Genomic DNA, 24,569 nt, shown 5'->3' on the forward strand with positions numbered 1-24,569 from the left:
GCCTCGGCTGAACGATGGATTGGGTTCCGGGAAACTTTGCAGGACTGTATGCAGAAGGGAGCTCACGGACACCCAAGAACAGGCTGGATGCAAGGAAGCGCCTTTCTATGCGAGGATACGGACACCATCGATGCCGGAGTCGCTCGGCGCTCGCCCCCATCTTCTCCCTTCTCTCTCGCGGCCCTCCCGCCGGCTGGAAAAGCCCATCCCGTGCTCCACCCGCAGGCCACCATGTCGCCCGTTCCTTGATCTTCGCACATGCTTCCCACCCATTTCTCACCTCCCGGCCCGCCCCACCCACCCCGCGCATGTGCTCGCCGCCCCGCGGGGTGCTACGATCAGTCCCGTGGGCCGCCTGGGGGCGCCCCGCTATAAAGTCCTGGGGAACCTCCGCATACCCCGTCTTCGCCTCTCGCTCGAGCCCGACGCGCAACGATGGCAGTCGACATACCCACCAATCCGAAGGCCATCCTCCTTGGCATCTTCGTCGCTTTTGGTACGTCCCCGCACTATTCCTGTATCGTTCGCAGTGTTCTGAACGTTCGCCAGGCGGTTTCCTGTTCGGCTATGACATCGGTGTCATCTCAGGATGCCTGATCATGCCCGACTTCATCCAGCGCTTCGGCGAGCTCAACGCGGACGGCGAATACGAGCTCTCCAGCGAGCGACAAAGTATCATCACCTCCCTGCTATCTGCTGGGTGCGTACCACACTTGCATCACCCCTGCATCACCCGCTCATCCTTGGCGCAGGACTTTCTTCGGTGCGCTAGGCCAGGCCTTCACGGCGGACCGCTTCGGGCGGAAGCACTCCATCGTCTTCTGGTCCACCATCTTCACTATCGGGACTGCCATCCAGACCGGGACGGAGACGTCCATCGCGCAGATCAGCGCCGGCCGCTTCATTGCTGGCCTCGGCGTTGGCGCCATGTCTGCCATCGTTCCATTGTATAATGGCGAAACGGCACCCAAAGCTATGCGCGGTGTCCTCCTGGTCATGTACCAGTTGCAGGTTATTATGGGGTAAGGCGTTCTACTCACTTGTAATGCAAGCAGGGTTTTGACAGTTTGGCAGAATCTTTATCAGCTACGTTATCGACCTGGGCACGCACGACATCGGCAACAGCGCCAGTTGGAGGATACCAGTCGGCTTGCAGATGCTATGGGGTCTTATCCTCATCTCTGGCATGTTCTTCCTTCCCGAGAGGTACGTTGCCATGATTTCCTGCGCATATACCCACATCTAACTATAACTCTATCCAGCCCCCGCCACCTCATCGGTACAGGCCGCTCAGACGAAGCCCGCCGCGTCATCGCCATGATGAACGACGCGTCGGAGGACGACCCCATGGTGCTCGACTACCTCGAGGAGCTCGAGTTCGGCATCCGCGCGGAGAACGAGGGCGGCAAGGCGACCTGGCTCGAGTGCTTCTCGACGCGCAACGCCCTCTGGAAGCGCACCATCAACGGCATGATGCTCCAGTTCATCCAGCAGCTCAACGGCCAGAACTTCTACTGTGCGTGGCCCCTCTCTCTCCCCCTCATCGTCCTCTCTAACCATATACTATCCTTCATAGACTACTACGGCGACACCTTCTTCGAATCCGCCGGCACCACGCTCTCCCCCTACGCCATCCAGTGCATCCTCGGCGGCGTCTCCGTCGCCGGCACCATCCCCGCGCTCATCCTCATCGAGCGCTGGGGCCGGCGCCGCTCCCTCCTCGTCGGCTCCGTCTGGGAGGCCGCCGCCGCGCTCATCGCCGCGCTCGTCGGGCACTACGTCGCCGCGGGCGCGGACGTGCTCCCGGAGGACCTCACCAAGTCGGAGAAGATGGGCGGCGAGGTGATGATTGCGATGGCCGTGCTGCATGTGCTCGGCTTTTCGGTGTTCTGGGGCCCGGTGCCGTGGGTGTATTTGGGCGAGTCGTTCCCGCTGCGGGTGAGGCCGAAGGCGATCGCGTTGGGGAGTGCGACGAGTGAGTGGGATTCGGGGGAGCTCCTGAGCATGGTATTGACACTCGTGTAGACTGGCTGTGGAACTTCCTCCTCAGCTTCTTCGCGCCGCGCATCGCGGACGACATCGGCCCGCTCATTCTCCTGATCTTCTTTGGCATGCTCGTCTTTGGGTGCGTCTTGCCTCTTCGTCATATGTACCCTCTTCTCCTCCTTCACCCACACCAAACCCTCATCAACACCCGAACTAACGCCCCCGCCCCAGCTTCTTCTACGTCTGGCTCTGCATCCCCGAGGTCAAGGGCCTCACGCTCGAGGAGGTCGACCAGCTGTACCGCGAGAACGTGAAGCCGTGGCGGTCGGCGACGTGGCGCCCGACGCTGCTCGACCAGGTGCACCACGAGGACATGTCGGAGAAGCCGGGCGAGGTGAGGAAGGAGAACGCGTCGTGAGGGGTGAGGAAGGAGAGCGCGGCGTGAGGAGTGGATGGGGTACAGGTGGCGTGAGCGGGGATGGGGTGAGGATGCGACATGACGGTCTATCATGACTTGTTGAAATGACCCGCCCCCCTTGGGGCGAGCGACCTGATATGATGTGTTGTTTTGTACGGCCGATAGGCCTGTTGTACTATAGTATCTGGCATTTGCTATGCTCAATGCTTTGACGAACTCGATCGAGACCAACCTAGCGTGAACTCGAATGCGACGTGCTTGGATAGACGAACAGGTTACAACTTCAAGAGGGTGCATAGCGCGACGTCGCAGACACCACATGAGCGTCACAACATGAGCATCACCAGCTCACGAAGTCGCGGGTGTAGTTGTACAGCGTCGCCTATCCTACGGTGTGTCCAGATAATCTTCCCCAGGTTCGGAAAGGCGCAGCGCAGAAACTCCGCCACCTCTTGCAGGGGCGCCGATATCGAGGAGGGCCCGATGTCGAGTTTACACAAGGGGTGATCGTCCCCAACAACGTCGATATCATCGTACTCGGGGACCTCGTGCGCTGTGAGCGGAAGGCAGAGCTCTTTGAGTTTGGGGCAAAAGTGTGCGAAGTGCTTGAGCGCCAGCAGCGTAGCGGGCGACACCCAGCCAGCGGGAGCGTCAGCCCCTGTTTCCACCTCGAAGTGCTCGAGGTGCGGCCAGCACGGCAGCAGTTCCGCGTAGTCCTCGTCGCTCAGGAGCGCCCCGGTTGTCACTCCCAGACTGACGTGCTGGAGGCTCGCGAAGTCAGCCAGCGGCAGGATGTGCTCCATAGTGAGCGCGTAGTCGGCGCTGGCGTTGACCTCGGTATCGTGATTCAATATGATCTTCGCGAGGGCATCGGGGTCGCAATAAGCGGCTATCGCGTCCATGGCGAGTTGTAGCTCGGTCGAGAGCGGTGCCTCGCCCGGGTGGTTCACGCAGATGACCTCCATCGCCCGAACGTGCCCCAAGCTTGCGAATGTAGCAAACTCGAACAAGGTCAGACCACTCCAAACGATGAACGTGAGTGACGGGAAGCAGTCAGGGGGCAGAACAGGTAGGCGGCACCTGCCGTCTGTAGGGGCTTCTTGTGTTGACACGATCAAGCCGAGCCGTCGGAGATGAGGATGGAGGGAAAGCGGTAGTAGGAGGTCCGGAGAACAAAGGGACAGAACGATGGTATCGAGCTTGTCCCATTTCTCGATCGCCGCAGACAGATCAGAGTGATAAGCGGGGTGGCTTTTGCGAGTGGTGCAGATGGCCAAGTCCTCGATGTGTGGGCACTGGTTTGCAAGGGATGGCAGGTCTAGTTCCCCGGCAAGTTTCGAACGTGGGTCTCGAATATGCACCGAAGTAAGGGAGGGAGAGAGCAAGAGATCAAGTAGTGGCCAAAGGTCGAGCACGCTTCGTCTTTCAGTCAGCTCAACCCTCAAACGATCCAGGCGCGGAAAGAGTGGCGCGGGAGGCGAGCACAAAGAGAAGAGAGCGGATAAGTCATGGAGATCTTCCTCTTGCGTGTCATGAACCGAGAGCTCTTTGACGAAGCGCGAACGATCATATACGGCATCCCAATCCGCACGTTCGAGCGGATGGCGCAACGCCTACGACTGCCTCAGTTCCAGAATCGAGAGTGAGACGATCCCGAGCACGCACGAAGTATAGCTTGGGCACATCAGGTAGTTGTCGCTTCATATCCCACTTGTCCTCGGGCAGGAGTTTCAGCAAAGGAGTGATCGCGTCCAATTCCGCCCATATCCTGGGTAAGGCCGCATCCCGCCAAGATCTTGAGGTCAGCGCCAGTTGACAGAGGTCGCGTCCACTGAGATCGTATTCTTGGCATATCAGGTGCTGAATATCGAACGCAAGACAACCGTTCATCGCAAGGAGAATCGAATACCCTGGTCGTCAGTTGGGTACGCGGACTCGGTCTTCAACGTTCACTATTCAGGTTCTGCCTACCGAAAGCTGAAAGGATAAAGGTGGCTCGAAATGATGGTGAAAGGAGAAAGACGCGCGTCTGAGTCATCGTGTAGGGTAACACAGCGCGTTATGTGCGTGATGATTACTCGGAATGGTAAGTACTACGTGCCTACCACCTAGCCTAATGATGAACGTGATACTTAGCTATTCTTCGAATTTCCATCTTCCACAGCACACGAAAGACTGTGTAATATATTGAAAGCTGCCTCCTCGTCCGCAAATTTATGATCGTTGGGCGCAGGCTCTACCCTTGCCTTCGAGTGAGGCGCTTATGAAGGAGACGTCTCGCAGCGCCGGCGATGATGAGAATACTCGCCGCAGTAGGCTTTCATGAGGTTTAACGCCTCGTCCCACTCGTGCAAGTACCAATCAAGGGAAATGGCTGTCAAGTTTGGAAAGAGGAAAGACAAGAACATCGCTGTAGCGTCAGCCGTGTGTCGACGCCAGTGTGGATCGTTTTCAGGCGCATGGCCTGACAGCAGCACCGGAGAGACGGTCTAAAATGCCTAGTCAATTCTTTCCACACAGAATTTTCATGCGCAAGTCGCATCTGTAGGCAATCGGAAGCTTTTAGCCCAAGGTCGATGGTTTGTTTGTGGTTCATTGTGTTCGGCAAACTCCGCAGCCATGTCGCAGCCAAACAAGAGCAACATCATCACAGACAAACGTGTACAGCGCTAGCGCTGTCAATGTCAAACAGGTGCAAGATGTCGCAGTGCGACACACAGCTGGTGTGCGTCCGAAAACCATAAATGCAGCCCGAACACCCGTCGTACCTCCATATTCTTCCAATCCTTTATTCCCCCTCCCACCTCTTCATATGAGCTCCATAATAACCCTCGCATGGGCACCTACCTTCGGGGGTCATGCTCGTCATGCACCGAATGGGTTGGAGGTGGTGTCCGGTGTTGGTCTATGGACAGACGAGCACAGGACTCTCCGGTTAGTAGCCAAAGGCAAAACCTGGGGATTGAACATGCAGTTGCTTTATCCACATTCCTTCTTCCTTCGTCCTCTCTTTATCTCATCACCGGCCCTTTGCTTCGCAGCTCCTCGCCGTTGGGTGGGATGCTTGCGTCGCGTTACCTTTCGCTCTACGTGCTCCTCCTTCCTCTCACTCCATCATTCGATTTCTTTTTCAATGATCATCTCGGTGAGTTTCTCGTCTGACGCCCTGTCGGGCCCGCGCTGATGTATCGCTTCTCAATATGCCCACCGGAAACCGGAGGCCTGTGGGGTGTAGCTTCTTTGTTCGTGTAGATAGCTCGAGCCTTCGCGTGCTGCTCCTGAGTGTCACATGCCAAAAAATTGTATAACTCACGGGACGCTCTATGCCCTTGAAATGTCTTCTTCGCTCTTCCACTTACACGTCCTGTTCTTTCGAGCCGACGGCGGATTGAACTCAGGTCGAACGATGAGACGGCATATGCCGGATACACGTGGCCCACGATTGCCTCCGTTTGCTCGGTGCGCGGTTTTTGGTTCCTCCATCACGTAGCTGTTCGTGGCCTCCATCGCCGCCGTAGTCTGGCCCGATATACAGGGTAGGTCAAGGAGTGGGCGCGGAGTTTGAAATTTTGGGCGTGCCGAGCGATGCCGACCGCCCACCGCCCGCTGCGACCTCTGATTTCGAGCGGGTTCGAACGCGGGACGTTGGCCTCAAAATCGAATTCAAACTCCGCGCCGACTCTGCGACCTACCCCAGGAACTGCACCAGACTCCAGTTTACTGGAGGATGGTTTACGAGACTAGTTTTTGGTTTCGACCGAACATCACAATGACGACCAAGAGTGTTAGGCGGTTAGCACCTGCTCTACCATGATGTCAAGCCAATTCTCGAGTCCTCCTCTCGACCATGGTTGGAAACCCCAGACCCTCGCTTCTGCGCTTCAGCGTCGACGAGACTCACAGCGACGCGTTCTTACATCATCATGGAAGGCAAGATTCGCGGATCCGGCGACAAGCCATCGGCGCGCTTCGCGGCCAGTATCCGTCGAGTCACTGATCACCTAATTGTTCGTCTTTGATGCTGGGAAATGGGGCGATAAGCATGTGAACCAGCAAGCTGTCGCAAGTGTTGGTCCTCAGTGCTCTCATCGTCCCCTTTCGTCCGCTACGCTGACCATACTCCCTTGTATATCTTTTGAAGAAACGTCCTGACTAGAATGAGAGCAGCGTCTCCGGCGTCCGACCGCAAATCTGCGCTTCGCAGCCCCGATGATCATGGTGATCATTGCCCCATTCAGCAACGCCATTGTTCCCCCATGGCGGCCGCAAGGGATTCGCTGGGTTCGAATCGACCACAGCATTACATAACGGCTCGGCTGGGACTGTATATAAGGATCCGATAGGCGCCGTCGCTCTTCGCCTCTCCCTTCCCCCTACCACCATCTCCACTTCCGCCGCCGCCGCCATCTCCACCGCCGCCGCCGCCGTCCGCTCGCCCGATGTCAAGATCACGATGCCACCATCAGCACTTCGAAGACATGAGCTCCCTTCTCACTCACACTCTAGCTTCTCGATCCCGACGCGCGCGATTTGGACAATTCGAAACCCGACGATAATGGACGACGATCGACCATGGCGATATGTGGCAACAAGGACCACAGTTCAACACCTCAAGGACGCGCACATCTGACGGCGCTTAAGTAGGAATACAAAGCGTGCGTACTCTATGCCCGACCTATATCTTGCCACTAACGTATGCTACGTTCTAGTGAGTATTGCGCTCGCGCTGCTTTACCGTTCGACTGCTATCGCTGATGGGTTGTCCAAGCAAGAAAGGAACTCAAAGGGAAACACAGACAAAGGTGCGTTGTCGCGTTGCTACCGACCTTCTCTTGCCTGATGTACGCGAGCAGAGCCTTAATTGGCGCCAAGCCAGGATACACAGGCGACAGGAGAAAGGACAACGATATAGGAGAAACCGGCGCATCCCATGGAAAGATCTGAGGAAATGATGACACCAAGCGCTTGGGGCGGAGCGCGCCTTGGCTGTGGAGGCGCTCCTTGATCAGGAGAGCGCATCGACGGGCTGGCCTCAGATGCGTTAATGCCTCCACGGCTGGGTATTCCGCCCCAGACTTAAGTAGCCCGGAAGGCGGGTCTGGTCTACCCGCTGGGGCGGCGTCCTGTCCGGGCCAGGGACGGGGCGCCTCGCGGGCTCGCGCTCCGGCCGAGCCTGCACCACCCACCGTAGGTGCCCGGAGTCACGTCCCGGCGGTCGTCGAGTGCAACACCGCAGCCATCGAGCATTGGTTCCCACTCTGGCGTCGTCGCGGCGCCGGTCATTTACACCCTCATGGGCTGGGGCTGAGACCCGGACATGGTCGCCGCGGCTGTCGGGCGCCAAACCGTGGCCATCGTGCATTGCGTACCCCGTCGCGACGTTGCGCCGGCCTGTCCGCTATAGCCTCACGGGTTAGCCTATTTTGTGATCTGCGGCCCGACTACGTGCGCGGGCCCCTCTTTCTTTCATATCTTTTCAGCCTTGCTGGCATCTCACGTCCGTCGACGCAGCGGAGAAGCGGGCTCAATGGATATGATCGTGTAGATGTGGATGGGTACGCGAGGTTGGAGTCATGTACAACATGTTGTAGAGTCTACCGCTTGATTTACATGTTCACTTTGCGTGGAACGCTTGGGAAATATGGACGGGCGGAGAAACACCCAGAAGGCAAGCCACCGATTGATGGCAGGTGAGCGACGTGCTGCGTGCGCTGCGTGAGAATCGAACTGCTCAGCGGCCGATGCCGATACCACGTGCCCCATTTGATTCCGCGTTGGTTCTCCTCCGCGACCACCACCCTCGAGGCGGCAGCGGCGCCGTTAGTTCAATGTCATCACTACCATTTGTCGGTCGTATTTTCTCACCTGGAGATGCGAGAACGGCTTGGACAGCCAGGGAAGGCCGCTGGTGGCTGGCCCCTATCGAATTTCACATGATCAACACAAGCTAACCCCGTTAAGCGAGTTTATTGTTCTCGCGCAGGTCACAGCGCTTCGCTGAGTTTGAATTCTGCCGCTTACATAAATCCGCAGATCTGTGCATATAAAAGGCGCGAGCGCCCGCAATTGACCCCCATCATTTTTCTTCCTCTGACCGCCACCATCCCCCACCGTCGCCACCCCCTTTCCCCTCTCCTTCGCCGCCGTTCCCCACTCTCTCCCTCACGTCCGCCATGTATCCGACTCCGACTTTTCCGGCCACACCGACCCTCTCGACGTCCACAAGAGACAATGACTAGCCAGCAAGATATATGGCAATGGCGTCGACTTCCGGGCTCTGGGGACCCAGGAAATGTGGCAACGCGAACTGATGAGGTTTACCAAGGTGTGTGCTCTGCCCATCATCTGGTCACCTCTCTGCTGACTCGATGTACCCAGAAAGTGTGTTGCGTTTGCTGTTCGTTGTGTGGCATCACCTCATCGTCTGTCCTTAGCCAATGACAGCGCCTCCGCAGGCAATAATCCAGGCATTCCCAAGTACGTCGCCTCATTCCTCACACACGCCACTGAACTCATTACACCAAAATCAGTGTGGCGCCGACTAGGCAATGGCGACAAGACGCAATGAGGGTATATCCCAATGTGAGGACACCAATATCGGCAACACCGACGACGACGGGCGAGACGCTGTCAAGGTTCCCAGCCCTCAATTGCGCCACGGGCGGGGCGCGCCAAGGCTGCTTACGCTCTTTCAATGGGCACGTCGAGCTGGACTCTCGACGGGGCACAACCGAGGCAATCCGCTCGCAACAAAAACCTAATTAAGTAGCTCCTGAGGACGGGGAGGCCAACCCGTCGGAGCGGCGTTTCTGTCCAGCCAGGGACGATGCGCCCGGGCTGGGGTTTTCGTCCCCAGTCCACGTAGACTCGTAGGTGCCCTCCTCGGGCGGTCGTCGCGATGCTCAACTCGGCCTTCGCGCTGTGGTTCTGTATCGTGGCGCGCTGTCTCGTTGAGGGCGCCTACACCCCTCTTCCGGGTCCCGGGATAAACGTTGCCAGTATGCGCAGTCGGGTACCGCGCCTTCGTGCACGAGAACCCACGGCGGTGGCGCCCGCGGTCGTAGGGTCAAAAACTCCAATTTTTCAATGGCCGCCTCCTTCGGCGGCCCCTCCTTATTTTTTCAACCTAGCCGATATCTCACGTCTGTCGACGCAGTAGAGAGGCGGGTAGAATGAGTATGGTTGAAATTTTTCATGGTCGTTGTACAAGCTAGATACTACACATGAAAAGGCACTTCGGTCATTCAACGAGTACTTGAGAAACCGCCAGTCGACAGGCTCTCCGGGACTGCGTCACCGCAATTATCCGCCGCCGCCTTGTCCGATGTCAGCGTTATGGTGATATTGCCTCCCAGCCGGAAGGCGTCGTAGAAGTCGAAGTGGCACCGCGATGTGAGGGTCTCCCCGTTGATCGCGACGCTCTCAACGTACGCAGACACCCCATCCGGAATCGTCTGCGCGACGGATGCTTGGTCGTAGCCGACGACTGTCACTGTCGTGCTGATACCGAGGTAAGGATTGTGAATCGTGTACTTCGGAACGAAGGGTGAGAGAATGAGGAGCTGGGTGGTGGATGGAACTGCAGCGACGTCAGTGCCATCGAGGGAGACGTGCTAGTTCGAGGTGCTTACCAGGATATAAGCCAAGGATGTGGAAAGTCAGCAGCGATGCCATAGCGGCTTGATCATCATTTCCAGGCAGTCCCGCCGGTGCTAAGCAGCTTTAGCAAGGAAATCGACTCCAGCGATCCAATCCAGCTCACTGATGCCAAAGTTCTTGAAGACCACCTCGCGCACGCGGTCTACCGACTTCGTCGGATGATCCGCGTAGTGGTAGCCGATGGGCGTCTGGAAAGACGGTTCGTTGCCGGCCAGGTAGTATCCTGCATCAAAGAAGTGGTCAAGGCGGCTGACGAAGGTGTCCTAGACGAGCACCGGTCAATTACAAGACTGCTTCGAAAGAAGGGGACAATACGTGCGTTCCCTCCCATCGCCTCGATGAGATGCGCCGTATCGTGCGGCGCGAACCAGGCATACTCCCATGCTGAGGACTCGTAAAAGCCGTTCACGTTGTCTGCGTACTGGATGTCAGAATTGGTGGCAGAGAGGAAAAGCCGGACCGCGCACCTTCCGTCAAAGAGCACGGTCGGCTCGTGTTCGAGTCATTCGGCGAGCAGTTGATGGGGTCCGTGTAGCTGAAACTGCCGTCCGGGGAACGCTTCTGCGGGAAGCCTACGTCTCGAGTCAGTCTACGAGGTTTGGACGCCCATTTGCCATGAATTACCAGTAAAGCCATCGCTCTCGACGCTCGAGTCCCAGACGTTGCGGTACCACTTGCGGGTGATGTCAGCGTAGCATTAGTACCACAACGCAGTGATAGTCACGTAGGATCGGTTTGTGTATCTGTCCTCATCGTCCGCATGCCCAAGGAGCTGCGCGACCTGCCGGATGCCGAAATCTTCGAAGGCGTACTCGAGCGTTCGACTCGCCTCGCGCGTCTGCCGACCGACGCTGGACGTGTCGAGGACGTTATAAGGGATATAGCCGTATTGCCTGTCAAGGGCATAAGCGTGCCATTCGAATCCTCTTACCCGAAGCATACTTGTACACATTCGATTGCCTGCCATAGATATTCCACTCTGGCGGATTGACCTCGCCGTCAGTGAGCACTGCAGAGTACAGCTCGTCGAGATCGATGCCGAGCGCGGATGCCTCGTTGTGGTAGTGGACGGCGAAGTGGGAGAGGATGTTGTCCGCGGAGGAGCCGCTGGTAAGCGTTCAGTGTATAAGTACATGTGTCGGGGTTCGGGGAGAAGAGCGATTACCCTTGCGTCCACCCGGGCAGGTTATTTGCGCGCGTCTCGGGCAGCCAGCCTTCCTTGCGCCAACCGTCGATGTAGGAGTCAACGATTTGTGCGTATTCGGTGGCGGAGGTGAGCGTCATGAGCGGGTAGAAGGTACGGTACTGAGGTCGGGTTAGTAGTGGAGATGTTGTGGCAATAGCAGTGGTGCGCGTACGGTGTCCCAGCTGGGTATAGTAAGTTGATTTGAGACCATGAGTAATTGAAGACTTACCTAGCATAAAACGAGTCGAAGTAATACGAGCTCGTGCCCGCATACTTGCCCTGCGTCTCGCCCGTCGCATTGTTCTACGAAGTCCATCAGCACCGCCTCCCATACCCCTCTCCCTCCTCATACCCACCGGCGTCAGATTCGCCCTATACAGCGACGAATACAGCATCTCCGTCACATTCGGCGGCGTCCCGCCCACATCAATTTCGATCCGCATCAGCTTCTCATTCCACAACTCGCGCGCCTCCGCCCACACCTCGTCGAACGACCTGCTGCCGACCTCGGACTCGGCGTTCGCGCAGGCTTGGGCGGCGGAGACGAAGGAGACGCCGACGCGGAGGGTGATTTGGGGAGGGGAGGAGGTGGAGGTGGGCGTGGCGAAGGAGAAGAGGGCGCCGGATTCGTAGTGGTCGCCGATGAGGGAGCGGGTGAGGTTGAGGTGGGTCTGGCCGAGGCCTTTGGCGTCGAGGCCGTAGCTGGAAGGGCAGGGAAGTCAGAATATGTCGGAGAGGAGTTGTGGGGAAGGTGAAGCTTACTTGTTCGCCGTCCAGACGCCGTACTCGTCAAGGGTTTGGTTTCCTCCGTTCAAGAGGTCGTAGCAGGCAAACGTCTGGTAATTGAAGGAGCCGGGACCGAAGCTGAGCGAGGATGTAAGTCGTGGGTTGCCGAATTAGAGCGGCAAACTGACCTCGAACCATACCACCCTCCAATCGTCACCCTCCCTTGCTCGGGAACGATACTCATCTCCCCACCCGCAAAACTTTGCGTCAAATCGTTCGCCAGATCAATCAGAAAGTACGGCTTCGCCCCCTCCGGGAAGGTGAACTTCTCCAAGCCCGCCCTCCTCGTCGCCGTCGCCTCCATCTTGATCTCGTTGTCGAGCGTGAGAGCGAAGTATCCCGGGGAGCCGTCGTCGGTGTTGGCCTTGCGGTAGCGCTGGCGGTTGTTCCAGCTGGTGGCGCAGGTAGTGTACCCGTCAGGGCAGAGGAGGGGCATGACGGCGAAGTTGCCGTAGTCGCCTGAGGCGCCGGTGCCGCTGTCGTGGAGGGGGCTGAGGCCGCGGATGTACTGGGTGGCGTCGGTGATGTAGCCTGGGTAGGGGATGGGATGACAAGCGATTGAGGCGGTAGGAAGAATTTCAACGAACCAGAAGGCGAGTAACCTGTCATATCGGTGGTGATTTTGGCCATGCCATAAGGAACGGAAGCACCAGGGCTGGGTATCACAATTAGAAGAATGCATGGAATCAGGAATCAGGACATACCAGACATCGCCAAAGTTGTCTGGCACGGGATATGTTGAATATTCTCAGCGGAGTAGAGTAATTAGACACTACCTGTTCCGATAAAAACATTAACGAAAGACGTATAGTCCGGGCTCGTCTCATTGGCTGCATTTGCGATCGCCTGAGAAATGCGCTGCTGGACCTCGGGCGCCGGTTGCGCGTTCGCAAGGAATGACGAGAAAGAGAGTGCGAGACACAAAACGGCTGAATGAAAGGCTGGCATGTTGACTCACAGCATGCGACGCCTGGAAGGTCATCGCGATCGACTCGAGGAGTCTTTATACCCTGCAAGGTGATTTCGTGATGGATGGCACATGCTGCAGCACTGCGAATCTGTACAGCGGGTTGGCAGAGCGACCGCTAACGTACGAGATCGGCTCACAGAGGCCCAGAAGCAGATATAAATGAAGGATGATGAGATTGCTCTTGGGCTGCAGTCAGCCCTCAGCGTACGAAGGTCACCACACGTGTGGCAGCGAGGTTCGTTCAGGGACAACGCTCGCCTGCATGTGCTGAGCCTCTCTGTTTCTCCGTAGAGCACAAAAGCGTAGAGAGCCCATTGCGTCGTCATCCGCAAGCTTGGCACCGGGGTTCCGTTAAGTCCATTCGAAGGTGTCGATGTAGTAATCAACCGCATCGTCTACGCGAGGTTACATGCGTCTTCGTGCGGCACGGGGTTGTTTGTCAAGGTACAGATTATACTTTGCCGCTGTCTCAACATCACGAGAGCACCCAAGTGAAGCGCGATCGTCGCGGTCGATAGATAACGTCGAAGGAGATGAGGGAGGAAGGAAACCTCCGATGTTGGATATTCCACGTGCAGTGACGAACGTCGGATCACGGACCGCGCGCCCATTCCCCGCAAACACGTTCAGCGGCTTCGGATCTTCTTCTCCTCGACGTTGTCTCTTGCCTTCATCCTCCTCGGGTTTTACGCGTCTGCGTCCTGTAAATCAAGCACGACTACGCCTAGCATGATTCCTCGGCGCTCGAACAGGCTCTCACAGACTCTTCGCCTCTCCCTTGTTCGCCCCACGGGGAATGCGGGGTTTGCTTCCGCGCGACCTTCAGTTCGTGAAGAGGTTGCGACTGTACCGCGTACAAATGTCAGTCGCAGCTCTGCGGTCCATCCGCCTGCACGAGCAGTGCGCTCCTTTGCGACATCCATCCCAGGTGCGCATCCATCCTGCGTCCGGATCTTGACTTACCTGGTGTACAGATCGACCTTCCACGTCCAGATTACCTCATTTCGACAAGATACTTGTCGCGAACAGGTGCGGCAGTATGTCACTACTTCCGCTCAGAGACTCAACGGCTTCTTAGAGGAGAGATTGCATGTCGCGTGATGCGGACTGCGCGAAAGCTGGGCATCAAGACGGTCGCGGTGTACAGCGAAGTTGACAAGGATTCCCTACACGTCCAGATGGCGCGTCAACCCTTATGTTATCGAACATTCTTGCTCATCTATCACAGGCAGACGAGGCTTACTGCATAGGACCCGCTCCTTCTGCAGATAGCTATGTGTGACCCATGCCTTTGTCATTCCACTCCGTCTCTGACAATTACGCGTAGTTGAGGAAGGACAAGATTATCGACGTCTGCAAGAGAAGTAGTGCACAGGCCGTACATCCAGGGTATTGTACATTGGCGCACTTGTCAAAGTTTTTTCCGCTCACACTGGCTTCAGCTATGGTTTCCTGAGCGAGAATGCACAGTTCGCCGAGGCACTTGAGAACGAAGGCATTGTCTTCATTGGCCCGCCTGCTAGCGCCATCGTCAGTATGGGCTCGAAGAGGTACGCTTCATATCGTATCTACGAGACGTCCCTCTGACGGATCCATAGCGAGTCGAAGAATATCATGTCTGCCGCCAGCGTTCCCTGCGTACCGGGATACCACGGCGACAATCAAGATCCTGAATTCTTATTCCAACAAGCGCAGAAGATTGGTACGCCTGAGACATCCTCATCCTACGCTATTCTAACGCGCCACAGGTTTCCCCGTCCTCATCAAGGCTATCCACGGAGGTGGAGGCAAAGGCATGCGTACCGTGACAATTCCTACCGCCGAAGCCTTCTACGAAGCGCTCGAGTCAGCCAAGCGCGAGTCCCAGAAGGCGTTCGGGAACGACACCGTCCTCGTCGAGCGCTACATTCAGCGGCCGAGGCACATCGAGGTGCAGGTCTTCGCTGACTCGCCCGGGAATGCTGTCAGTCTTTGGGAGCGTGACTGCTCGGTGCAGAGGAGGAACCAGAAGATTATCGAGGAGGCACCCGCACCAGGTCTTTCGGATAGGCTGCGCGCCGACTTGAGCGAGAAGGCCGTCGCTGCCGCGAAAGCCGTCCACTACCGCGGCGCGGGCACCGTCGAGTTCATCTTTGACAACGATACGGAGGACTTCTACTTCATGGAGATGTATGTTTGTATCCTTCGTTCCATCGCACCTCACGATCTAACTCATCCAACCCACCCAGGAACACCCGCCTCCAAGTCGAGCACCCCGTCACCGAGATGGTCACCGGGCTCGACCTGGTCGAGTGGCAGCTCGAGGTAGCAGCCGGCAACCCCCTCCCCCTCACCCAATCCGCCATCCCCCTCGTCGGCCACGCCTTCGAGGCGCGCATTTACGCCGAGAACCCGCGCAATAGCTTCCTCCCCGACGCCGGGCAGCTCCTCTACCTCTCCACCCCCTCCCCGACCGCCACCTTCGCCACTCCGTTCCCCGGCGCCACGCCCGGGCGGGAGGGCCAGTTTGAGCCGGCGAGGCTAGCGAGCTTGGACGCAGTGTCCCCGAGTGTGCGGCTGGAGCACGGGTTCGGGGAGGGGGCGCATATTGGGGTGTTCTACGACCCGATGATTGCGAAGCTGGTGGTGCATGGGCGGGATAGGACGGAGGCGCTGCGGTTATTGAGAAAGGCGCTGGAGGAGTACCATGTGGTAGGGGTGTCGACGAATGTGGAGTTTTTGAGGACATTGGCGGGCAATAGGGCGTTCATTGACGAGGAGGTGGAGACGGGGTTTATTCAGGTGGGTACTTTCGTGCGCTCGAGGACAGAGGACGCTGATGGGACTGTAGAAACACTTTGATGAGCTGTTTGCGCCGCCGGCAGCGCCATCGCCAGAACTGCTCGCAAAGGCTGCCTTGTTCACTGCCCTGCGAGATCACCCAGCGCCCGAGGCCTCCCCTGCTACCCTACCGTCCCCATGGACCTCCCTCACATCCCGCCGCTTCGGCGGAGACACCTACGAGCGCGCCATCAGCTTCCGAACGGACGACTCCACAACCGCCACTGTCACCCTCCGGTCCACCGCGCCCGGCTTCTTCGACATCACCGTTTCCTCCTCCGCCGACACCCCCGCGCACGACTTCCACTCCGTCCCCGCCCGCCTCCTCTCCCCAACCACCCTCTCGACGACCCTCGACAACGCGCACAGCACGACCACCATCGTCGCGCAGCCCGCCCCGCCCACCTCGACCTCCGCCGCCCGCCTCCACCTCTTCTCTGACGGCCGGAAGACGACGCTCGGTCTCTGCGCCCCCGCGTGGGTGCAGTCCCTCGCCGGCGATGTCGCGCAGGCGACGAAAGGTGCCTTGAGGGCACCCACGCCGAGCGTGGTGGTCGAGGTGCGCGTCAAGGTTGGCGAGCGGGTGAAGAAGGGGCAGGCGGTGGTGGTGCTGGAGAGCATGAAGACGGAGACGGTGCTGCGGGCGGGGGCGGCGGGGGTGGTCAAAGCCGTCGGGTGTAAGGCGGGAGAGATGGTGGAGGAGGGAAGGGATTTGGTGGACATTGAGGAAGACGAGTAAGCCGGTGAAGTTGAGTGAGGGTCAGGAAAGGTTGAAGGCGAAGGATAAGTTCAGGCATTTCATGAGCAAGCAAAGCAATTATCGCATGACGACGCACGGACAAGAATGTATAGTAGTAACGAATAAACAAGCAAGAGATATCAATGTCTAAGGCGCACCAACATCCCCACCCGGCGTAGGCGTCGGTGCATCGCGCCCTGAAAGCGCAGGTATCGTCGAAGGATCTGGGAACGTAGGAGGCACACCCATCGACGGAGGCTCCGGGTTCTGCGTGTTCGGCGGCGTGTGCAGGGGATCCAGATCTGCCCTTGCGACGTTTAGCAAAGGGAAGAGCGTCCCGTTCTCCGCGAGCTCGGCAGTTGGTACGGGCCCTGCTTTCTCCGTACGGGCTGCCTCTGCCTCCGAGTCGTTCGCTGGCGCTGACTCCGCGGGCTCCTCGGACACGAACCGAGGTCGCCTAGGAGGACGCGACTCTATGATGCGCACTATTTCCTTGTAGTCCTCCTCGCCCGTCCACCCTCCTGCAATATCCTCGACTTTGTCATAACTGTTTGCCTTCGAGATCTGTGTACGGAGATCGACCGTGCCCTTCTTCGATGTCTCGATATGCGCGCCTTTGAACTGGCCGACGCAGAATTTTGTCAAGGGCCAGGGATTGTTGACGTATTTGGCCTGGGAGGAAGGTGAGTTGGAATGGGTAGAAGGGAAGGAGGAGCACGTACGACACGAATGTACGCAGGGTAGAGTGTCTTCTCGACATCGACAAGGGGAGTGGGGGAAAAGCAAGAAGGATTAGACTCTGCCGCCCGCGCGATCATGACCGAGTCGCAGCCTGGGATCGTTAGCACTTGTATATCGAGAAGCCCATCCCCACTCACCCGTCATCTCCCGTATCCGCTTCGCATCCTCGTATCCCTTGCAGTCCCCATTCTCCACCACCGCAATATCCTTTCCGCTCGCTTTAACGAAATCTACGATCTCTTTCAACCGCTCGATCATCGCGGCGTCGCGATCGCGCATGCTCCGCGTGCGGCAGTGCACTGTGAGCGCGCTGATGCCCGTCTCGATGATCTTCCCGACCAGCGCCAATGTCTCCTCCTGCGTCGACAACAGCCGAATCTTGCATGAGACCGCGATTTCGGGTGGCATGGCCTCCCTCAGAGCCCTAAGGATTGAGCACAGGAGGTCGGGCGTGGAGAGAAGTGCGGCGCCCATGCCTGCGTGGGTGGAGAAGGGCTTCGGGCAGCCGCAGTTGAGGTCGATGCCGGAGACGTCGTGCATGACGACCTTGGCGGCTTGCACGGCGAGCTCGGGGTCGGCTGAGCCGATCTGGTAGATGAGGTAGGGCTTCTCGACGGGGGAGCATTGGTAGATGGAGCGAGATTTGCCATTGTAGGATATGATGCCGGTGTCGGCTGCAAGGCCTCGTTAGTGAGAGGGGGAATGGGATAGACGAGTCACGCACGATCTACGACGCGCTCGGCGTGCAGGATGGCTTTGTCTACAATCTCCGGCCCCCACACCAAGGACGCGCCATGCTTGAGAGCGAACAGGCGCGTAGGGACTGTGGAGAAGTAAGCGCCCGCGTCTACAAATTCGCTGGGGAAACGCACGGGCTCCGGACCGTACCATGGGTGCCAGAAAGATGCCGTTGCGGTAGTCGTCTGGCGTGAGGCGGTCCATCTTCATTCTCTTCGCCGGTCGCTCGGGGGAGGTGGAGTGCGGGCGGCGGGCCATGAGGGGAGGGAAGAGGTGGACTCGAAAGGCGCGGTGGCGGACAAAGGCAAGAAGCGGCATGCGCAATCAAATTGATCGGACGCGGTCGACGCGATCGCTGGAAGGCAGCAGAGCTTTCGGTCGGTCTTCAGTGCAGCCTCTGATTGTAAGTCTCGTCGTCTCAGAGGGCTTTCTGCTTGAGGGCCGGATAGGCGAGCGTCGAAGACACGCCGAGAACAAGGTCGAAGACGCGGCCATGTTCCCAAATCGGAATCCACGGCTCCACGTGCTACGGAGTATGGCCGACACCTTGGTTCCAACGGTCATGTCCTGCTCTCCGGATGCTGCCCGATATCTTGTCCTGCTCCGCCAACATGAACCGCAAGGGACTTCCCTATTGCTACGTATACATCCGAATTACTAAACTGCCGCAATCTGAAGGGTCAATGTGACCGCGTCTAGACGCCAATATAAAGCGATTCTTCGAAAAGGAACAGTAGATGGCCGTCAAGGGCTTCTAACTCCGGTTCACACGACAAGCTTGGGTCTTCAATATCTGTCGTTTGCACCCTAATAGCACTGCTCTCGGACTCTCGCAGGTGTGGCCATGTCCACGGACTTCGGACCTGGAAGAACGTTGCCGCAGATGCTCTCTTCTGCTTTCCCTCGTCATCAATGGCGACACTCAGACACTATTGCCCTCTCCCCGTACTTCCGAGTGTATACAGGGGACAGGCCGCCTCGTCGCCGCATCGCGCTTATCACAGGGTTCACATCATCCGCACGGTAGCATGTGCCCCGTCGAAGACGCGTCGAGGGCACTATATAGGGTCCATATGCGCGGAGTCGCCCTTCGTCGCTTCAGGTTCTCCCTTTCTCCTGCGGCACAGACAGAACGATGGCAATCTCCCCAGCTCTCCTGGGGCTCGCGCTCTCCTTCCTTCCATCCCTTACTTACGCCCAGCCCGCGCCCGAGCTGCAAGAACGTATCTCTGCCGCGATTGAGGCTGCGGCGAACGAGACGAACCCCGACTACACGTCTTTCGTTAATGTTTTCATCGGAACTGGTGAGTGACGCTCTTGTTATTCATCGGTGCTTGCTGAAGTGAAGTGTTCCCTGTAGACAACTATGGCGATGTCTGGTGAGCGATGTCTTGTCAATATGCACCCAATCAGGCTTTTACGCGAATCAGCCCCGGCGCATCAGTCCCCTTCGGCGTGGCCAAGATCACCACCGACATGACGGGCTACGCCCCCGCAGGTGTGTATCATGGGTTGCACGTCTACTTATTGAAAACTCATGTCTTGGAGGCTACATCACCGACCCCGCCGAGCGCGTCCGCGGCCTCAGCCCCCTCCACGACAGCGGCACAGGCTCCTCCTCCGGCACCTACGGCAACTTCGAGATCATGCCCCTCCTCTGCCCCTCTGGCTTCGACACCTGCACCACCCGCCTCGCCGCGCGCGAGCGCTACCGCAAGAACGACACCGACGACGGTGCGCCGGGCTACTTCGCTCTCACCCTCGGCAATGAGATCAAGATGGAGGCAACGGCGACGCGACGGGCGGGTTTGGAGAGGTTCACGTTCCCGGAGGGCGCGAAGCCGTATTTTGTGCTTGACTTGGCGAATGATTTGCCTGGGTCATTTGCTGGGGGGCAGTTGAATATCGATGCAGAGAAGGGAAGGGTGACGATTGGAGGCAGCTATGGGTCGAGGTATGTATGCCTTCGTTGATAGGAAAAGGAACCCTGACACACTACGCAGCTTCGGCCCCGGCTCCTTCAACTACCAAGCCTTCGCCTGCTACGACCTCCTCGGCCCCGGCAACAACCAAACCCTCGACGAATACGGCGTCTGGACGGCCAACGCCTACGGCCTTGACGCCAAAGGCCTCGGACAGACGCAGCTGAACTTCACTCGCTCCCTGATTGGCGACAAGTACGAATCCGGCGCATTGTTCTCGTACTCTGGCGATGCACAGGAAATCACCATCCGCGTGGGCGTATCCTTCGTATCGACGGAGCAGGCGTGCGCGAATGCGGAAGAGGAGATCGGGGAGAAGAGCTTCGAGGACGTGTGGGCGGAGGCGAGGGGTTTGTGGAACGAGAAGCTGAGTCGCATCGAGATCGATGTGGGTGGCACGCCTGCGAATGTTACGGAGATGCTGTATTCGGCGTTGTATCGTTCGAACCTGACTCCGGTGAGTGTTTACGTCCTGGGAGACAAACGCGTACTGGAGTGGCCACAGAACAATGCTACTGGCGAGACGCAGGGCAAGTATGTCGGCACCACATCACAGTACTTCGACTCGTTCTATGCTAGGTAAGGTTCTGCGCCTCGAGTATGATTCAAAACCCATCTAACGTTGCACTTTAGTTGGGATACTGTACGCCTCGCATTCGCCGTGGTCTACGTTACGCTACTGACGCCTCTCTATTCTTAGTACCGCACCTTCTACCCTCTTATGGCCCTCACCTCTCCTGTCGAGTTTGCCCAGATTGTCGACTCCTACATCGATGGCTGGCGCAAAGAGGGATGGCTGCCGGAGACTCGCGCAAACAACCTTCCAGGCTGGACGCAAGGGTGCGCTCCCTGCTTATCTCGCATTGACAAGCGTGTGCCACCGTGTATAGGCGCTGACCACCTCGTCCTACAGTGGCTCCTCCGCCGACAATATCCTCTCGCACTTCGCCGTGCACTACCACAACGAAGCGGCTGCGCTCGGCATCGACCTCGAGGAGCTCTACGCCGCTGTACTCACAAATGGCGAGAAGAACCCACCGGAGTGGAATATCTACGGCAGGCAGATCAATGTGTACAAGTGAGTGGTCGTGATGCAATAGAATCATGTCATGAGCCTACTACTGACTCGTACCTTTCTCATAGGCAATACGGCTACGTGCCCGCCGGCGTCCTCGACACGTCCAGCGTCGGGCGTCAGACGCGCGAGGGCAGTCGCACGCTCGAGTACGCATTCGAGGACTTCGGGATCCGACAGGTGGCGCAGCTGTTGGGACACGACGAAGATTTGGCGGAATATACGAACCGCTCTTATGTGCGCATTGCTCGATATCCTATAGATATAGATGCTGATGCATGCTTGCAAAGTGGTACCGCAACGTCTGGGACCCGAGCGTGGAGAGCGATGGATTCAAGGGCTTCCCTCAGAAGCGCCTTCCTAACGGCGACTTCAACTACACGGATCCCATCCACTGTTCGCTGAAGGATGACAACTCGAATCGGGAGTGCTCGCTGACTGCTGGTGAGTTACGCTGGCTATGCACATCCGCCTTCTCGCCTGACGCTCGAGTAGGCAACACCAACGGCTTCTACGAGTCCTCGTCGTGGGAGTATGCGTGGTTCGTCCCGCACGACACCGCGTATCTCATCGAGCTCATGGGTGGCAATGTACGTTGTGATGGTGGTTTTACGGGCGAGATTCATGATCTTCGTGGCAGGAAACCTTCGTCGACCGCCTCGACCACTTCTTTGAGGCTGGCTACTACCTAGCAGAGAACGAACCTTCGTTCCAGACGCCCATAGGGTACCACTATGCGGATCGCCCAACGAAGTCGGTGGATCGCGTCCGTGAAGTTGTGTTTGAGAATTTTGGCATCAGTGGGTATACGTCAACATCGCTGGAGCGGTTTAGCTGACGCGTTTTTCTAGCACCCGCTGGCTTGCCTGGCAATGACGACCAGGCTGCCATGTCCTCCCTCTTGACCTTCCACATTCTGGGCCTATATCCAGGTATGCAACGACTGGCTCCCGCGCTTATCTTTGCCTCATCTCCTATTCCCCAGTGCCCTCTACCACCGAGCTTCTGATCCTCTCGCCCTTCGTGCCCAAGTACACCATCCACAACGCGTATCTCAACGTCAGCACGACGGTCACTGTCGCCAACTTCGATCCCAAGTCCGTTGCACAGACCATTCCTGATGGTGTCGCCGCCTACGTCGAGAGCGTCGCGATCAACGGGGAGGAGTTACCTTCGCGGTGCCATCTTGATTTTTACGATGCGTTCCGGCTGGGTGGGAATATCACCATCACGCTGACGGCGGATAAGGCGGCGGCGGACAACTGCGGTGGCGCGCTTCCCGAGAGTCTGTCGACAGGCGGGTTTGCGACGTCGCGGTGAAGAAAGGACCGGCACGATGAACGCGATTAGGCGGCCACGAAGGAGCCTAGTATCTTGAGGTCGTAGATAGTGATGCGGCCGAAGAAGTCGGTGCTTTCATCGAAGGTTAGCCTCAGCCTTTCGGCACCTTGGGACAAGTCGAGATCGGTGGAGAGGGGGAAGGTCTGCTGCCGATTGACGTCTTCAGGGTAGATGCGTGTCATCTCCTGCCAGTCGCTAGACCCTCCTTGCGTGACGGACACGATGCAAGTTTTCCCCACGAAGCCGCCTTGGAAGGTGAGGGATATGGTCTCTGGTTTCGCCGGGCGATCAAAGACCACCTGGACATACTGGGGAAGGCCCTAGAGCCCGTGTGAGCCGCAGTCTACTGCATCGAACTCTATACACACCTGCTGAGATGTCCAACACGTCTCCGGACTGCCATCGATAAGATTCTTCTTGCCCACGGACTTGTCGAGCGTCGAGCTGACCCTGGCGCGATCGTGAGCGTGCTGTACGTACTACCTGCGCACGACGTGTACGCACTTGATTACCGTGTCCTTCGTCAGCAGCGACGTCGCCATCGGGGAGTACAGCGGGCGCGATGACGGGGAAAGCCAAGCGGCTGCAGCAGCTACTTTCCATATGCAGGCCTCCTTTTGTCCCCGCGATGGGTGACGACGTTAACAAGCGATCTCAACATTCCACCACTACGATGCCGCCCTCGACACAACCATGGCTCCGGCGTGCATTGACACCCGAGGGCTTCAGGCAGGTCACTGGCGCTCTCATGGAGCGCGAGCTGAGCCGCGACATTGCGCGCGCTCAGTCGCGTGAAGCCGCCGAGCGGGAGCGCGATCCATCTATCAAGCCGCTCACTCCAATGGAGGCGATCTGGGTGGACTCTGCGCAGGCGTTCGAGGTCAAGCCCGAGAGGCTTGAATACTACGCCGTGACCGTAGGGTGCAACCCATGCAATGAACAACATAATCGGTACATCCAACTCGAACCCTACGATCGCACGCGCGTCACCGCGCCCTCTGCCGACGACCCCTCACGCCAGCGTTACTTGAATGCAAGCTGGGTGTTGGAGAAATTCGGCGGGAAGTGGTGGATCGCAGCCCAAGCGCCTTTACCAAACACCTCGCATGCATTCCTCAGTCTCATTACCGAGCCGGTTAGGGTGCTGCAGCGCGAGGACCTTCCCCCGACGCGCGTGCGCACTGTCGTGCAGCTTACACAGAACATGGAGGGCGGTCGGCGAAAGGCGCACCCATACTTCCCAGAAGTCGTCGGCCAAACCATCATTGTCCCTCCAGAACCTGAAACCGAATTACCATCCTTCAAGGTAGCTCTAGTCAAGAGCGAGCAGATCGAGCAGGCCAACTGCGTCAGGAGCATCATCTCTATCACTCCCATCTCCCAGCAGCAAGCCAACGGCGATGAGTATGGGAGTGATAGCAACTCCGCGCCTATCATCTTCCAACACCTCCTCTATGCCACCTGGCCTGACCACGGTGTTCCCGAAGCCAAGGATCGCGCATCCCTCCTCGAATTCGCTCGCCTCGTCGACGAGACAAACCGGGATACCTCCCTTGCCCCGCAAGCCGCGTCCGACCCCGACCCACCCATTATAGCCGGCTGCTCCGCCGGCATCGGGCGCACGGGCTCCTTCATCGCGCTCTCTTCCCTCCTCCGCAAGTTCGGCGTCCTGCGTCCGCCGGCGCGCACCACGCCACCATCGCTCGCACCAGCGCCATCGCCGCTGGGGCCGCTGCAGTTGTCCGGGGCACTGCAGAACGATATGGTGGCGCAGGAGGTGGATTCATTGCGCGACCAGAGGCCCGGGATGGTGCAGCGTGACGAGCAGATCCTGCTGATCTACGAAATCCTGAAGGATGCGCTGGAGAGTCGGGGCAGCCGTGCTTGATTGGGACTCTTGATACCTGAAGTTGAGGCAGTGGGTCGAGAGGCCTCCGAATCGGCTATGGACCTATCGTATTTTGCCTGCCGATCTGCTGTGTCTGATAGGGAAACTGTATTTGGAGAGCGCGCTTATCTTGTCCGGTAGAGCATTTCGAACGTGTTTTGTCCATCAGACGAATGCCTGCAATCACAAGCTTGACAGATTGTGCATCGAAGGATTGTCGATCCGTAAGTATCTCCTTCC

The 24,569-nt window shown here is 58.0% G+C and overlaps 9 protein-coding genes across 9 annotated transcripts; 5 read left to right on the forward strand and 4 right to left on the reverse strand.

The window, feature by feature from the left end:
- Positions 1-15: 15 nt before the first annotated feature.
- SCHCODRAFT_02613255 (general substrate transporter) lies at positions 16-2,635 on the forward strand. The gene is made up of 8 exons (XM_050344587.1): positions 16-496; positions 550-700; positions 753-1,022; positions 1,075-1,206; positions 1,263-1,516; positions 1,577-1,975; positions 2,026-2,125; positions 2,218-2,635. Exons 1-8 carry the CDS (start codon positions 436-438, stop codon positions 2,402-2,404), a joined length of 1,554 nt encoding a protein of 517 aa, XP_050202494.1. The 5' UTR covers positions 16-435; the 3' UTR covers positions 2,405-2,635.
- SCHCODRAFT_02567731 (uncharacterized protein) lies at positions 2,617-4,365 on the reverse strand. Its single transcript, XM_003036992.3, has 2 exons — positions 4,070-4,365; positions 2,617-4,017 (listed from the first exon to the last, which is right to left on the reverse strand). The coding sequence occupies exons 1-2, from the start codon at positions 4,292-4,294 to the stop codon at positions 2,731-2,733; spliced, it is 1,512 nt and encodes a 503-aa protein (XP_003037038.1). The 5' UTR covers positions 4,295-4,365; the 3' UTR covers positions 2,617-2,730.
- Positions 4,366-9,648: 5,283 nt separating this feature from the next.
- SCHCODRAFT_064002 (glycoside hydrolase family 92 protein) lies at positions 9,649-12,995 on the reverse strand (the record flags this gene model as incomplete). The annotated part of the gene is made up of 17 exons (XM_003036991.1): positions 12,812-12,995; positions 12,740-12,758; positions 12,623-12,690; positions 12,164-12,566; positions 12,012-12,113; positions 11,606-11,951; positions 11,479-11,552; positions 11,422-11,431; positions 11,229-11,368; positions 11,006-11,170; positions 10,788-10,956; positions 10,688-10,736; positions 10,531-10,635; positions 10,374-10,477; positions 10,167-10,326; positions 10,036-10,116; positions 9,649-9,983 (listed from the first exon to the last, which is right to left on the reverse strand). Exons 1-17 carry the CDS (start codon positions 12,981-12,983, stop codon positions 9,649-9,651), a joined length of 2,502 nt encoding a protein of 833 aa, XP_003037037.1. The 5' UTR covers positions 12,984-12,995.
- Positions 12,996-13,653: 658 nt separating this feature from the next.
- On the forward strand, positions 13,654-16,564 carry SCHCODRAFT_02531181 (uncharacterized protein; the record flags this gene model as incomplete). The annotated part of the gene is made up of 10 exons (XM_050343542.1): positions 13,654-13,933; positions 13,980-14,034; positions 14,084-14,186; positions 14,234-14,281; positions 14,333-14,394; positions 14,448-14,555; positions 14,604-14,707; positions 14,754-15,174; positions 15,234-15,786; positions 15,836-16,564. The coding sequence occupies exons 1-10, from the start codon at positions 13,735-13,737 to the stop codon at positions 16,562-16,564; spliced, it is 2,382 nt and encodes a 793-aa protein (XP_050202495.1). The 5' UTR covers positions 13,654-13,734.
- Positions 16,565-17,143: 579 nt separating this feature from the next.
- Positions 17,144-18,301, reverse strand: SCHCODRAFT_02459677 (FMN-linked oxidoreductase; the record flags this gene model as incomplete). The annotated part of the gene is made up of 5 exons (XM_003036990.2): positions 17,144-17,236; positions 17,287-17,396; positions 17,443-17,979; positions 18,030-18,128; positions 18,178-18,301. Coding segments are annotated over 5 exons (963 nt in total), but the record flags the coding sequence as incomplete, so codon positions are not given.
- SCHCODRAFT_02174849 (uncharacterized protein) lies at positions 18,178-18,941 on the forward strand. The gene has a single exon (XM_050341977.1). It carries the CDS (start codon positions 18,300-18,302, stop codon positions 18,702-18,704), a length of 405 nt encoding a protein of 134 aa, XP_050202496.1. The 5' UTR covers positions 18,178-18,299; the 3' UTR covers positions 18,705-18,941.
- Positions 18,942-18,995: 54 nt separating this feature from the next.
- Positions 18,996-22,493, forward strand: SCHCODRAFT_02613271 (glycoside hydrolase family 92 protein). Its single transcript, XM_003038348.2, has 15 exons — positions 18,996-19,347; positions 19,404-19,422; positions 19,474-19,541; positions 19,592-19,997; positions 20,047-20,482; positions 20,531-20,604; positions 20,659-20,668; positions 20,726-20,865; positions 20,939-21,103; positions 21,169-21,337; positions 21,391-21,544; positions 21,596-21,690; positions 21,741-21,900; positions 21,952-22,032; positions 22,086-22,493. The coding sequence occupies exons 1-15, from the start codon at positions 19,179-19,181 to the stop codon at positions 22,418-22,420; spliced, it is 2,481 nt and encodes an 826-aa protein (XP_003038394.1). The 5' UTR covers positions 18,996-19,178; the 3' UTR covers positions 22,421-22,493.
- On the reverse strand, positions 22,447-22,983 carry SCHCODRAFT_02487947 (galactose-binding like protein; the record flags this gene model as incomplete). The annotated part of the gene is made up of 3 exons (XM_050342887.1): positions 22,447-22,761; positions 22,810-22,891; positions 22,946-22,983. 3 exons carry the CDS (start codon positions 22,981-22,983, stop codon positions 22,447-22,449), a joined length of 435 nt encoding a protein of 144 aa, XP_050202497.1.
- On the forward strand, positions 22,969-24,540 carry SCHCODRAFT_02613276 (phosphatases II). The gene has a single exon (XM_003038347.2). It carries the CDS (start codon positions 23,004-23,006, stop codon positions 24,327-24,329), a length of 1,326 nt encoding a protein of 441 aa, XP_003038393.2. The 5' UTR covers positions 22,969-23,003; the 3' UTR covers positions 24,330-24,540.
- The last annotated feature ends 29 nt before the right edge of the window (positions 24,541-24,569 follow it).

This window comes from Schizophyllum commune, assembly GCF_000143185.2.
Source record: "Schizophyllum commune H4-8 unplaced genomic scaffold SCHCOscaffold_2, whole genome shotgun sequence".
Lineage (NCBI taxonomy): Eukaryota > Fungi > Basidiomycota > Agaricomycetes > Agaricales > Schizophyllaceae > Schizophyllum > Schizophyllum commune.